The following is a 12,932-nucleotide window of genomic DNA, read 5'->3' on the forward strand; positions in this document are numbered from 1 at the left end:
ACACCCGCAGTTCACCTCTTCCACCTGTGGAATGATGCGGCCGCCTAGAGGGTTGGCCCTAACCTCTCGCAGAAGCGGGGGTCTCTCACCACCATTGAGTTAATGCCGACTCAAAGCAACCCTACAGGACACAGTCGAACTGCCCCTGTGGGTTTCCAAGGTGTGATTCTTCATGGGAGCAGAAAGCCTCATCTTTCTCCCTTGGAGCGGGAGCAGAAAGCCTCATCTTTCTCCCTTGGAGCGGCTGGTGGGTTCAAACTGCTGACTTTGCTGTTACAACCCAATGCAGAACCCAGTATGCCAGCAGGGGTGGGAGGCTGGGAATGCAGAAACCGGGCTGAACTCGGGGTTATGCCTCTGATTTCAAATCAGGCAGCCTAGGTTCCAAGCCTGGCACGGTGCTTGGCTAGGTATGCACTGAACCCCAGTGTGCTTACCTACGTAACTCAGTACAGTACAGGAGAGATGTGGGCATCTACACTGCAGACATCAGCAAGAGGATTCGGTGGGCACAGTGGGTCTGGGGGCAGAGGCTAGCTCAGTGCCAGGCAGGAAGTGAGGGTTGCGCTGACCTCAAAGGCTTTCCACTCTGAACGCCCCTGCAATCGGCTGGTTAAGATGAGGAAGCAGGCAGGACTCTCTGGCTGCTGCCCCAAAGCCCCCTCCTGATGTAGAGGGCTCGACAGGAGCACATTGGAGCAGGGCCAGCCAAAGGACACTTCAGGAAGCCCCCTTCTTCCAGGACCCTCAGCACTGGGTCTCCCGGTGTTCCCCACCCGGGGTGGCTGCCTGCCTGTGCAGAGCAAAGCACTTCTGAGGGAGGCTGGGAGCCCAGGAGAGAAAAAGAGGAGCAGACAGGGCAGGCAGGGAGCAGGCCTAGGGCCAGAGACAATGGGGCCATTCCTCTAGGCTAGCAAATTCCCGAGAACCTCCCTGTGCCTTAATAGTCTCATCCGAAAAATGGGTATACTCAGAGTGCCCACTTCAGAGCGGCATTCGGGTCATTACAGGAGATGATGCAAGTTGACAACCTCCACCGACCCCTGGAGCAGACAACTGGTGCCTTCAATGTTAACAGTTTGCATGTTGATTGTGCAGCCCACAGGCATCCTGGGGACCACGCGTGGCTTGTGAATACCTGTTTCTTAACTCATTGCCAGCGTTTTTAAGGGGGAAGGACTATGTACTTACAAGCATTCAGATTTCCAGCTCCTTGGAAATGTGGACGCTGTGGCCTCCTGCGAGGCCAACAGGGTCGAGCTGAGCAGTTCTGAGCCCTCCCCACACCCAGCTCGCCAGCCTTCAGGACTGGTCCGCTGGTCCCTGGGACCCTGCGCCCTTGGGGTATATATATATCCCTAGCTATGCTTTTGTACAGAAATGTTAAATTCTCAAGATGAAGTATCTTCAGTCGGAGAAAATCAATTTACTTCTTTGAAAAGGCTGGAATTGCCAATTTTGTTGAGAAAAAAGCATCCCGTTCTGGCACGTTGCCCTGTGTTGGCTGCTCCCAGCGGTGCCATCCCTCGATTGGTGGCTGGTCCTGTAGCCGGGCAGGTCAAGGCTCCCTGTGGCTCAGGCCAGGCAGGTGGTGCTGGAGCCCTAGGTGAGTGGGGCAGTCACCTGGAATGGTGGCTGCAGACTGATGGCGGGGACCCAGGTCTTGGTAACTAGGCCCTGAGTGCTAGTGGAAGGGGGGGCTTTGGTGAGCAGGAGGGACAAGAGAGAAATGATGTTTGGGCTACAGACCCCAGGGTGGGGAAGCATCCGGGAAGCATGGGTGTCAGCGGTTTGGGGCTGGAGCGGCTGTTTTAGGGATGGCTGTAGCTGGTGATTGTCTGAGAAGCCACTGAATCAGGAACGGAAGTCGTGTACGGAGTCTGTGGGTGGGAGAGTGTATTAGTCATCTATTGCTGTATAACCCATTACTTCAGGTTTTGTGCTTGAACACTACCCCATTTATTGCCTCAGGGTGACTTGGCTCTGGGCCCCTCACTGGGGACAGCCATGTGCTGCGGGGCTGCAGGGACCCCCGGGCTCTGATTGGAAGAGGGTCCGATCCCAAGCTCTGGAATGGTTAGGCCGAGTATTCAGTTCCTCACTAACTCTGAGCCGAGACCCCCTCTGTTCCTCTCCACACAGAGCTCCCCAGGGGACAGTGCCCAGCAGGGCAGCTGGCCCTTGCCAGATCCAGCCGGTGAGATGAGAATCACAATCACTTGTACCCGAATCTTGGTGGTGGAACCCCGGGTCTTTTAGGGGGAGTTCAAAGCGGGTCCTGAGGTCCGGCCCCACACGCAAGGACATGGCTATCAAGAGGTGGGGCCATCAGGAGCCCTTTAGAAGCAGCCTGCCCCCGAGAGAATGAGAGGATGGGAGGAGGAGGGTCCCAGAGCACAGAGGGGGAGAGAAGTTGGGGCTGAGAGTGTGCACCTCCCACTGTGGAGGGAGCAGGAGATGCCTGGGGTGACAGGTGGAAACGGAAGTATCCCCGGGCAGCAGAGAACCTCAGAGGACTCGCTGAGCGGCTAGTCAGTCTAGGGAGCATCGAAGGCTTATGGGGAAGAGCTGCTAGCCAAGAGCGTGTCTGAAGAACGGAAGCACAAGAAGACTGAACAGTAGCCTGTCGAGACCGGCAAGCTTCAAGCAGTCATGAGCCTGTGGCTTTGGCACACAGGTAGATGTCCAGGCGGGATTGGTGGCTCATTCAAGAAGGCTCCCAGGTCTGGTGCCTACCGAAGGCATTCCTGGTTCTTCAGCTAATTACAAGCTGGGATTCCAAGTGGGGAGCTTGTCTGCTGCCCCTGTGGCCTTGGCCAGACCCTCAGGTGTGCTGGGGTCTCCAGGACCCTGCTTCGCAAACAGCCATCCTTTCCGGGACTGAGGAGTACCCAGCGAGGGGGAGGAATGAGCTTTCCCCGGCCTCCCTGCCCCCAGCCTGTTGGCACAAATCCATAATGTCACACACACTGGAGCCTGTCCCAGTGTCGGTCAGACAGACTGATATCACAGGCAGGCACAGCCAGGACACTGGGCCTGCAGAGACCCGCCCCTCTGAGGCCCAGGGCAGCCGTCCCACTCCCGCGTACAGGCCACAGGCAAGCCTGAAGTTCCCAGGAATACTCCTGAGCCCCACACACCCGGCCCCACCCAGTCTCCTCGGGTCAACCCCAGCCCCCTGCTTCCCTGGCCCCAGCTCCCTGTCTCATCTCCCAGCCACGCACAGCAGCATCACCCTGGTCTTGGGTGCTGGGTCCTCCAAGCAGCAGGTCCAGTCTCAGGCCCTAAGCTCTGGGCCACCGTGGGGAAGGGCTTGAAACCCACTTGCTCTAACATTCCCCTCTACAGTTCCCACCCTGCTTTCTCAGTGTCATGGACAGAAATCCTTCCTCCAGACAGCAGTGCTCCCCAAAAGCCTGCTGAAATGCAAGAGGGGCTGTGTGATGGATGTCGGGGAGGGGGGCTGAACCTGCATAGTATACCCTCCTCAATCTCCCCGCTCCCTCTCACCCCTGCAGATGGTGCCTGGTTGGAACAAGGACTTGAGCCAGGCAGCCCAAGGTTGGGTTGAAGCCTGGCTTTGCCTCCTAGGGCCTGGGTAACCCTAGCCAGTTACCTAGCCAGACCTCTGTTTGCCCGTCTGTAACATGGGCTTCTGCGATAGCCGTGAAGAATCAAGGAGCAGATACAGATAAAGCACTTGGCACCAGGCCTGAGCACAGTGAAAGCATTGTGAAGGAAAAAGTATTCTTTTTTTTGTTAGTCTGAAAACCATGCCTGTATGACCAGAGAGCCCGCCCACCCCGCTTGGGTGGACCTGAACAGGCAGCCCCGCTTCCTTGTCTACCAGGCTGTGTGGGGCAGGGGGCTGTCCTCCGGAGACGCCCTTTGTACATCTGTGCAGGGGGTCGGTGCCCTGCCTTGCTTTGAGGGCCGTGGACGGAGGTTGGTGGCCTCCCCCCTCTCTGGGGGTGGGGTGGGGGACAGGGTGCCCGTTAGCCGTGTGTGAGTGCCTCCTCCCTCCACGGCCCAGAAGTCCAAGATCTCCACCTTCGAGAAGATGTGGGCCTTCATGAGCAGCAGGCCCTCGGCGCTGGTGAAGAACAGCGAGGAGGGCATCCAGAGGGCCCTGACGGCCGACTACGCCCTGCTCATGGAATCCACGGCCATCGAGTACGTCACCCAGAGGAACTGCAACCTCACCCAGATCGGGGGCCTCATCGACTCCAAGGGCTACGGCATTGGCACGCCCATGGGTGAGCGCGGGGCAGGGGGAGGTGGAGGGAGGGGGGCGAGTCCCCCACATCCGTGCCTGCATACACAACCTCCAGCTGCCTGGCCGTGCACCTTCCACGCAGTCTCACTCACTGGCACAATGGAGTCAATGACCTGGTGGGGTCAGCCTGCGATGAAGCAGATGGGAACTGGACACCCAGTGAGGGAGGGAGAGACCCTTCTCAGAAAGCGTGCCTGCTGACCGTCACCCCAGCTCTGCTGATGCAGCCCGCCTGTGCTGACCCTTCCAGGGTCCTGGGGGGGGCAAGACCCCACCACCACCCAAATCAGCACGGGCTCTTCACCTGGAGACCCTGTGTAGATGGAAAGCGGGACCTCCCGGCTGTCTAGCCCCCTTTTTGTGGAGTTATGAGCTGGGCGATGAGGCTGGCAGGCACCGATGGGGCCAGTGCCGCTGACGGCATTGTGCCCTGCCCCTGTCCCCGTGCAGGCTCTCCGTACCGGGACAAGATCACCATCGCCATCCTCCAGCTGCAGGAGGAGGACAAGCTGCACATCATGAAGGAGAAGTGGTGGCGGGGCAGCGGCTGCCCCGAGGAGGAGAACAAGGAGGCCAGCGCCCTGGGCGTCCAGAAGATCGGGGGCATCTTCATCGTCCTGGCCGCCGGGCTCGTCCTGTCGGTGCTGGTGGCCGTGGGCGAGTTTGTGTACAAACTCCGCAAAACTGCCGAGCGGGAGCAGGTAGAGCACGAGTGTACGGGAGTTGGGAAAGGGAAGGGATCGGGAGGGCGGGACTCGGACTGCTCCCATGCCCCCTGCCTCCCAGACCACCCCCCCACCCCCCACCCCCGGCGAATGCTCCCAATGGCTAACCCAACGTTGGGCAGTTCAAACTCACCAGCCGCACAATGTGGCCGTGTCTGCTTCCGCAAGCAAGTACAGCCTGAATGCCCCGTGGGGCGGTTCCACTCCACCCTTCAGAGGGGTGGCCCTGAGTCAGATGAACTCCCCGGGCCGGGCCTTGGCTTTGGGGTTTATGTGCCACGTGCAGGAGTCCCTGGTGGTGCAAAGAGTTAAGCATTGGTCTTCCAACCTGTGAGCCAAGTGCCACGCTGCCGCTGCAGGCCCCTGAGGAGCAGGGCCACGAGTAGAGCAGCCGTGTTGCTGCACACCAGGAGGCCGCCCTGAGTGGGCCACCTGAGTCTGCCTGGATGCCCCGGGAACCAGCCACCACATGGTGTCTCCTCCTGTCCCCCACTAGCGCCCTCTGCACCCAGTCTGCCAGGGCCAGGCACCGACTGACCGCCTCACCCACGGCTGCCGCTCTGCCCTTGGCCAAGCCAGCCATCCTGCCTCCACGGGCCTCTCCCCTGTCACTTCCACAGCAGCCGTGCGTGGCCTTTGATCACGGCAGCCAGCCCCTCACCCACGCCAAGCCCTCCGGGGTAATTGTTGAAGCCGGGTGGCGGTGACAGAGGGGTTCATTATGCCGTTCCCTCGGCTTTTGCATATATTTGAAAATTTCCATAATCAAAAGTTTAAAAAAGCGAAAGAGTTAAGAGGGCCGACCCCAGCTTGCAGGCTGTAGAACTGGGCTCAGCCTGTCTGATTAATTCAGTGTGGCGGGGGCAGCAGCTCTGGGCTCTGACTGCAAATGAGAATCACAGGGTGAGGCTTTTTTTTAAGTGTTAATGCCCTGGCCTCTGTCCCAGAGTTTCGGTTTTAATTGGTCTGGAAGGGCCCAGCACGGGAAAGGCTGGTGCAGAGGGGTGCGAGTTCAAAGGGAGCCCAGTTCACGGTGGAAGGAGGTTCCAGTAGATCCCGTTACAAAGGTGCGTCTTATTGGGCCATGGAAATGCACCTCAATGCCTCCAGACCAGTCAGTGGGCCAGGTCAGGAAGGAGCCCGGCAAAGCCAGCGCTCCAGCTTGGCACTCCTCAGCAACAGGACGAGGAGAGGCGGGCAGCCCAGGCCCCCCGACCGGTGTCTCCAAGGGGGCTTTGCTGGAAGGCAATTTCCCGGTGCGTTCAGAGTCTTTTAGAGTGGCCCCTCGCTTTGAAGGTCCTACTTTTAGATCCGCACCTTGCCTTGAGGAAGAGTCCAGGGCGCATGTGGTTTCTAAGCAAGGGTGCCTGTTGACGTGCTCGTTATAACACGGACAAAAGGGGAGGGGGCTTAAATGTCCAGCTTGAGGGAGGGAGGAACTCGTGAAACAATGGCCGGCACAACCTCTGGGGACTGACTGGCCACCTTCCACCCTGAAACAAAAGGCCCTACCTCAGCAGGCCCCCAGCCACCTCTCTGACTTCCTCCCATCTCTCCACAGCCTCCTTCCCAAGGGCGCTTCTGCCCCAGGGCCCTTACACGCCCCGTTCTACTCACCTAGAAAGTTCTTTCCCCAGAGCACTCTGCCCTTGCCTTCCTGTCCTTCGGTTCACAGCTCAGATGGCCTCCTGGCCCTGCCTCTTAACCTTGGATAAGGCCCTTCTCCTCTCGGAGACCTCCCCGTGCTCATCTGTGAGAATGGGGAGAACACTGCCCTGCCTACCTGAGATCCCAACCTCCTATCCAAACGCAGTCTGCGATGGAGGAGAAGAATGGGGGCTGGGGACCGTGCTGGGCAGACACGTGGGAAGAAGAGGAGGAGCTGGCTGAAGAGGCAGGGCCAGGACTCACCTGTGTGCTCCCCACCCCTCGCAGCGTTCCTTCTGCAGCACAGTGGCCGACGAGATCCGCTTCACCCTCACCTGCCAGCGCCGAGTCAAGCACAAGCCCCAGCCCCCGCTGATGGTCAAGACGGACGCCGTCATCAACATGCACACGTTCAACGACCGCCGGCTCCCGGGCAAGGACAGCATGACGTGCAGCTCATCGCTGGCCCCGGTCTTCCCCTAGGCCCAGGCCAGGCAGGGACCTCAGGCCTAGGGCAGGCGAGGGGCGGCGGGGAAAGCAAAGGATCCGGGAGGGACGTGCCCTGTCCCCACCCTCGGCTTGGGGACCAGAGCTGCTGCCTGCCTGTTGGGCTGGGAGCCCCTGTGCCCCCCCACCTGGACACCAGCAGCCTCAGGCCTGCTGCTGTGGCGGCATTCGCCTCTCATTTCATCTATGAATTGCTGAAGCTGCCCGCTGAGACAGCCATGGCCAAAGGAAGCACAGCCCCCTCTCAGGCCAAACCCGCCTCTGAAGCCAGGACTCGCTGCCACCGCCCTGCAGGGGCCCCAGGAAACAAGGGAGGACTCACGCTGCCTCCCCTTCTCCGGGTCCGGGGCCTCCTCCCGTGGGCCCAATGGCGAGTCCAGAGACACAGCCCTGGGTGACCTAAAGACGTGAGAGCTGTCCGTGTGAGCCGAAGGACTGGGCAGAAGGAAGATTGCAGCTCTCAGGAGCCGCTCACAGGATCCTGGCCATGGGGCCTTGGTTCCCACCCCCACCGTGGCAGCCCCTGCCCTGGCAAGTCCGAGGCAGAGCCAGTGCCCCGGAGAAGAGAGGAGAGGACGTGGGGTCAGGCAAGGGGGACACGGTACTGGCAGAGGCTGCCATGGTGAATGCTCATGCCCCACATCTCAGCCGCTGCCATCCCTCTGGGAAGTCTCTAGGGGAGTAAGTGGTACGGGGTGGCGGCAGCTTCTCTCCACTCTCCGGCCAGAGGGGGACGGGCCCTCTACACCCCTCCCAGCAGGTGCCCAGAGACTCGGCCCAGCAGAGGTGCTCTGGAGTCCCAGGCAAGGGCACAGGCCCGAGGCCAATGGAGCTTCCCTTCCTGGGGACCCAGCCCCACCTGTGGGGCTTGGGTTCTTTCCTGTCTACGCATCAGCAACTCTCCATCCCTGGCCACTTAACAGTGGCCTCCCTCAGCCAGCTCCGCAAAACAAGAGTAGGCTTGTCTGGGTTGAAGTGGAAGCCAGGTCCCCCAGCTCCACCCCAGAATAGGGGTCAGGGCCCTACGACTTGAGCCAGCTGAGCCAGCCCTGGGAAAGGTCGAGGAAGCCAAAGGGGGCCCAAAGAACTACTGGCCCCTAGACTTGCCAAACCTGAAGATGATGTCCAGGAGAGAACGCTAGCTCTCAGGGGCGGAGGCTCCAAGGGTGGGGAGGGAAAACTGCCTCCTGGGAATTGACCAAAGACCCCACACAGAGACACCTGCAGCCCTTGTGCAGAGCCACCAGGACCTGTGGGGCTTACAGAAGACAGTGGAGTAGCAGCAGGTGAGGGGGTAGACCAGGTGCTCGGTGGTGCCACACCCACTGAGCTGCAATGCTCTGGAAGTAGGTGATTTTAAGACACCGGACCAAGAAGGAGATGTCGAAGGGTTGGGAACCAAGTGTCCTTAAAGAGAACGTGATGGGGTCAGTGGAGCTTCCCATGGCCAAGTCCATTGGGCTGCCTTTGAGTAGTGGATGAATGATGCCGCTTCTGGGCAGGGGCCCAGGGGTGCCCAGCTGCTCCCTGCCATCCCTCTCCTGTTTCTCTTAGGGAGCCTAGTTCGGGAAGAGCTACCTTAAACCAAGAGAACCTTCTCAGCGGCGGGGGGGTGGGGGGGATCTGGCTGTCCAGAAGGCCACAGTGGGCTTGCATGGTCCATTTTGTCCCTCCTCCAAACCCCCTGCTGCAGGACCCAACCAAGTGGTTCCTAAAACCTCCACAGCAGTGCCAGGCTGCACATGTGGGACGGGCGGGGGCGGGGAGGGAGAGCGGGCAACTCATCCCTGCACGCGTCATGATAGGAAAAGCCATGTCTCTTGAGTTTCTGGGTGTTGAAGGGTGTGTGTGTGTGTCGGGGGTGTGATTCACAAGCTTCCGGGGCTGGGGTGAAGAGCGAGTTGGATGTATAAGATAGTACACAGGAAGCAATAACAGAAGACTCCTTTGGGGTTTGGTGTGTGTGTGTGTGTGTGTGTGTGTGTAAATTGGGAGACCAAGGAGGCAAATTTGGGCAGTTAGCAGAGTCCCATACATGTAAAAACAGGAGAAGCCATGTCACATTGGGGTTCTGGGAAGTGCACGTGTGTATGCATGCCTGCGTGAAGGCGTACCTTTTGGTCCAGAGAACGGCAGGGGTCGAGGACTAGCTAACACCTGAAGCAGTACCAAATAGGTGGAAGGAGAAAAATGAGGTTCTGGAGGGCTCCCTTGTGTATGGGCAGGCCGGGGCTTCTGGGAGCCCGCAGTGAGCTGCAGTGGAGGGTAGGCAGCATGGGCCCGGGCCTGTCACGCTTGGGAAGCCAGGTACAATTGAAATGTGTGAGCATGCCCATGCGCACGTAAACAAATACATGCAGGTTCCAGCTCACAGCGGGCGTGGGATGGTCAGCACGGCAGGATTTGGGTTCTAATGGCACTTCTGCTGTAGAGGAGGCCACGGTCGTGCTGGTGCAGGTGTAGGCACAGCGCGGCTGGTCAAGTGGGGCAAGAGTACTAAAGGGGCCCAGGACTGGTAATACCTTTGCTCTGGCTGAAATGTCCTATGTGGAAGGGAAACAAACAAACCCCCACACACACACACACACACACAATTCCCAGCTAGCAAGATTCTAACGAAGACATCGCCAACGTGCTCCCGTCGATTGCCCTTGTTAGCCCCTGTCTTACCTGGCTGCATGTAATTTGATAGCACATTCCCACGCCTGTGCTCGTGCCGCACCCCAGAGGGTGCTTTGTGCAGAACGCCACGTGGCTGTGGCCGGCTCCTGATCCCGGCACACATGGACAGACATGGTGATGGGAGTGGCAGGGCTAACAAGGGCAAAGACAGTGCTTCTGTCTGCGTGTGTGGCTCCCGTCCAACCCCTGACCGACGTCCTGGGTCTGTCTTCAAAAGCTGACCAGCGCTGTCCAAAGTGTGGCGGTGACCACTCCCACCCCAGTGCCCTCCAAGTGCTACGCAGGAAATTAATCAGTGAGGGGAAAGCGGAGACCTGCTCCAAACCGACTGCAGCGGCGGTGTGTGTGCATGTGTGTTGAGGTTCCTGCACATGCATGCACATGGGAGCACAAGGAGACACGGGACTGTGGCCGGGAGGGGTGTGAGCTTGGGGGCAGGTGGTGTGGATGGAGCTGGTGACAGGACTTGCCTATCTGTGTCTGTTCCCACATCCCCTGAGAAGAGCACCCCCACTGCCACCCGCCTCCAGCCCCCAAAGGCCACCTCAGCCTGCTTCACTGGCCACATTTAGGGGCAACGAGTAGGGGACCTCTCCTCCCAAAGCCCTGAACTCTTGGACAGTGAACCGTCCCATCCCCCTCCTTTTGACCCATTGCTGGCTTCTCTGCTGTGGACAGATAAAGGAACCCTGGGGGCTTTGTCACTGTCCAGGTGGCCCTGTTCGGTGAGGGTCTCTGCTGGGCCAATGCCTTGAGCTAGACTCGGATCTCTGGGAGCTGGAAGGGCCTCCCCGCCTCACGGTCACAACTCTGCCTCACCTGGAAGAGCACAGCCCACCCCCTCCATGCCCAGGGCACTGGGACCTGCCAGCTCTGGCCAGCAGGAGGGGAAGGGACTCACAGCACCGGACGAAGACTCCACGTGGTTGGAAGTTGCTCCCCCAACCCCTGCAGCTGGAGGAGAGCAGAGTTGCAAGCTCTCCTCCCGTACCTGTGTCAAGGGGTGCTGTTTGGGGGCATGCCCTCGCTTCTGCACTCGCATGAAGCCGTTGCCTCCTCAAGCCATGCCCAGCTGTCCCCACAAACATCTGGAGTTAGGCACTGGGACGAGCAGCTGGGTGCACTTAACATCTGGAAGGGACCCAGTACGATGGGTGGGTGTAAGAAAGGGACCCACCTCTATAGCCAGGGCGCACAATCCCGGGGCCGGGTAGGCACAGCTGGAACGGCCCAGCTGCTTGTCGCAGATGGACCCTGCCCTCTGTCCCCGATGCCCGTTTCTAATCAAGCCCTCATTGCAGTCCTGGATTTGCCCTGGGGCCAAACGTCATGTCACAAAGCTGTTTTTGGTAGAAAGTTCATGTTCTGTATAATATATATATGAATGTAAAAAGGTATATATATATATTGTATATATATATGCACAGTGTATATATGACCTGTAGCCCATGTGTATACGCACCCCGCCCTGCACGTCTGCACACAGAGTGTACATAACCCAGCCATATGGGTGGGGACCAATGAGAGATGGGGCTGCATCAGCCAGTCTGGGAGGGAGGGGGCTGGGGCAGGGGCGGCAAAGGGCCCCCTGGGGTGGGGCAGGCCCTGCAGACTTCAGAGCTGCATACCCTGCAGGAGAGGCTGAGCCGTGTGGGGCCAGGGAAGTTGAGTGGCCTTGTATGGCCAGCACTCTCCTGCGGAGGGGCAGGGATGGCCATCGCAGGCCTGTGTCTGGGAAGAATGTCCTCATGGTACTGTCTCTAGTCCCAGGGACTGGTGGTGTCGGGGGTTATTCGTCGGACCGCTAACCGAAAGGTCCAAGGTTGGAACCCACCAGCTGCTCCGCAGGAGGTAAACGAGGCTGTGTGCCCCTGTGAAGATTTAAAGTCTTGCTATGAGTCGGAATCAGCTTGATGGTAGTGGGTTTTAAGTGAGTCCCAGGGCGGTTAATCAATAGCTGGACCTGCTCATCGCCAGGTAGGTTCAGCATCCACCAGTGATACCTGACTAGAGAGGCCTCTCATTCCAGGTGTGAAGCCTAGCTCAGAGTCTCACCCAGACACAGGTGCTGAACCCACAATCACCCTGACGAGACGTGGCCCCGAGGCGTTGCCTGCAAGTCCAAGTACGGTCTTGACACCCTAGTGATTGGCCCTTCTGTCACAGGACCTCAAGCCACACTTTGTGTCCCCATCACAGGGAGAGTCTGAGGCCTCCAGGTACAGACGTGCCAACACAAGTATGCCAGCCAGGGCTTTGCTCCCTACAGACCACCCTGTCCCCCGCTTAGCCCCTTTGGGCCTAGAGCCCAGCTGTCAGGGAGGGACCAGAGGTTTGAGCAGGACAGTGACAAGGGTGAAAGAGCAACAAAAAGGTTCCTATTGTAGTCACAGCCGGTGCCACCTGTGAGTCCCTCTGTCCATACCTCACCTAGGTCAGTCTGTCTCCACAAGTCCAGTCCTACAGCTTAGCGGTCGGTCCTACCTTTCACGGAGAGTGCAGGGAAGAGGGCTTGCGGTGGACTCCTGTGTGGTCAGGGGCCCGGTCCCTGCTTCAGCCCCGTGTCAGGCTCATCTGCACCCTAACCCCGGCTCTGCCGCCAGGACCCTGGCCAGAGCCCACTCCGAATCCCGACCCCTGAAGGGAAGTCCTGTCCTGGTTCTGCGGAAACCAGCTTCCCGCGGGTCCTCCTGCCACTGTGCTCCAAGCCCCCAGCCCACCTCTGCGGGGCCGACCCCCTGACCGGGCCTCTGGGATGGGGACTTTGGTTTCCGGCCCTGTGCTGAACCCCAGACCAGAGTGCCTGGACAACCCCCACCCCCGCTCAACATGGTTCCCACCCACTGGTCTCTGGGCCATTCAGGGGATGCCCTTTGTGCACATGCAGACTTTCTATGAATATAGTTTTTTGTAAACATTTTGTAACAATTTGGGTTTCATAGTAACTGTGTTACTTGCCAATCATTCTAGGCTGATGTACATAAATTTCCAAACAAATCCGATTATTTTCCTTTTTAAGACACTGTGATCTATCAAAGTGCACAGTTTGCTGTATGAAGTAATATGGTTTTAAATTTGAAATAAAGACATGTTTC

General features: G+C 58.9%; 1 protein-coding gene across 1 annotated transcript in view; it reads left to right on the forward strand.

Annotated features, from left to right (window-relative positions):
• The window catches only part of GRIK3 (glutamate ionotropic receptor kainate type subunit 3), a 243,833-nt gene extending 234,942 nt beyond the window's left edge, over positions 1–8,891 (forward strand). Inside the window, exons 14-16 of the mRNA XM_004704958.2 lie at positions 4,034–4,256; positions 4,727–4,977; positions 6,937–8,891. Coding sequence (XP_004705015.1) covers positions 4,034–4,256; positions 4,727–4,977; positions 6,937–7,131 — 669 coding nt within the window. The 3' untranslated portion in view covers positions 7,132–8,891. The remainder of the gene's footprint in view (positions 1–4,033; positions 4,257–4,726; positions 4,978–6,936) is intronic.
• The last annotated feature ends 4,041 nt before the right edge of the window (positions 8,892–12,932 follow it).

This window comes from Echinops telfairi, unplaced genomic scaffold, assembly GCF_000313985.2.
Source record: "Echinops telfairi isolate 266 unplaced genomic scaffold, ASM31398v2 ScPeMD7_7457;HRSCAF=8495, whole genome shotgun sequence".
Taxonomy (NCBI): Eukaryota; Metazoa; Chordata; class Mammalia; order Afrosoricida; family Tenrecidae; genus Echinops; species Echinops telfairi.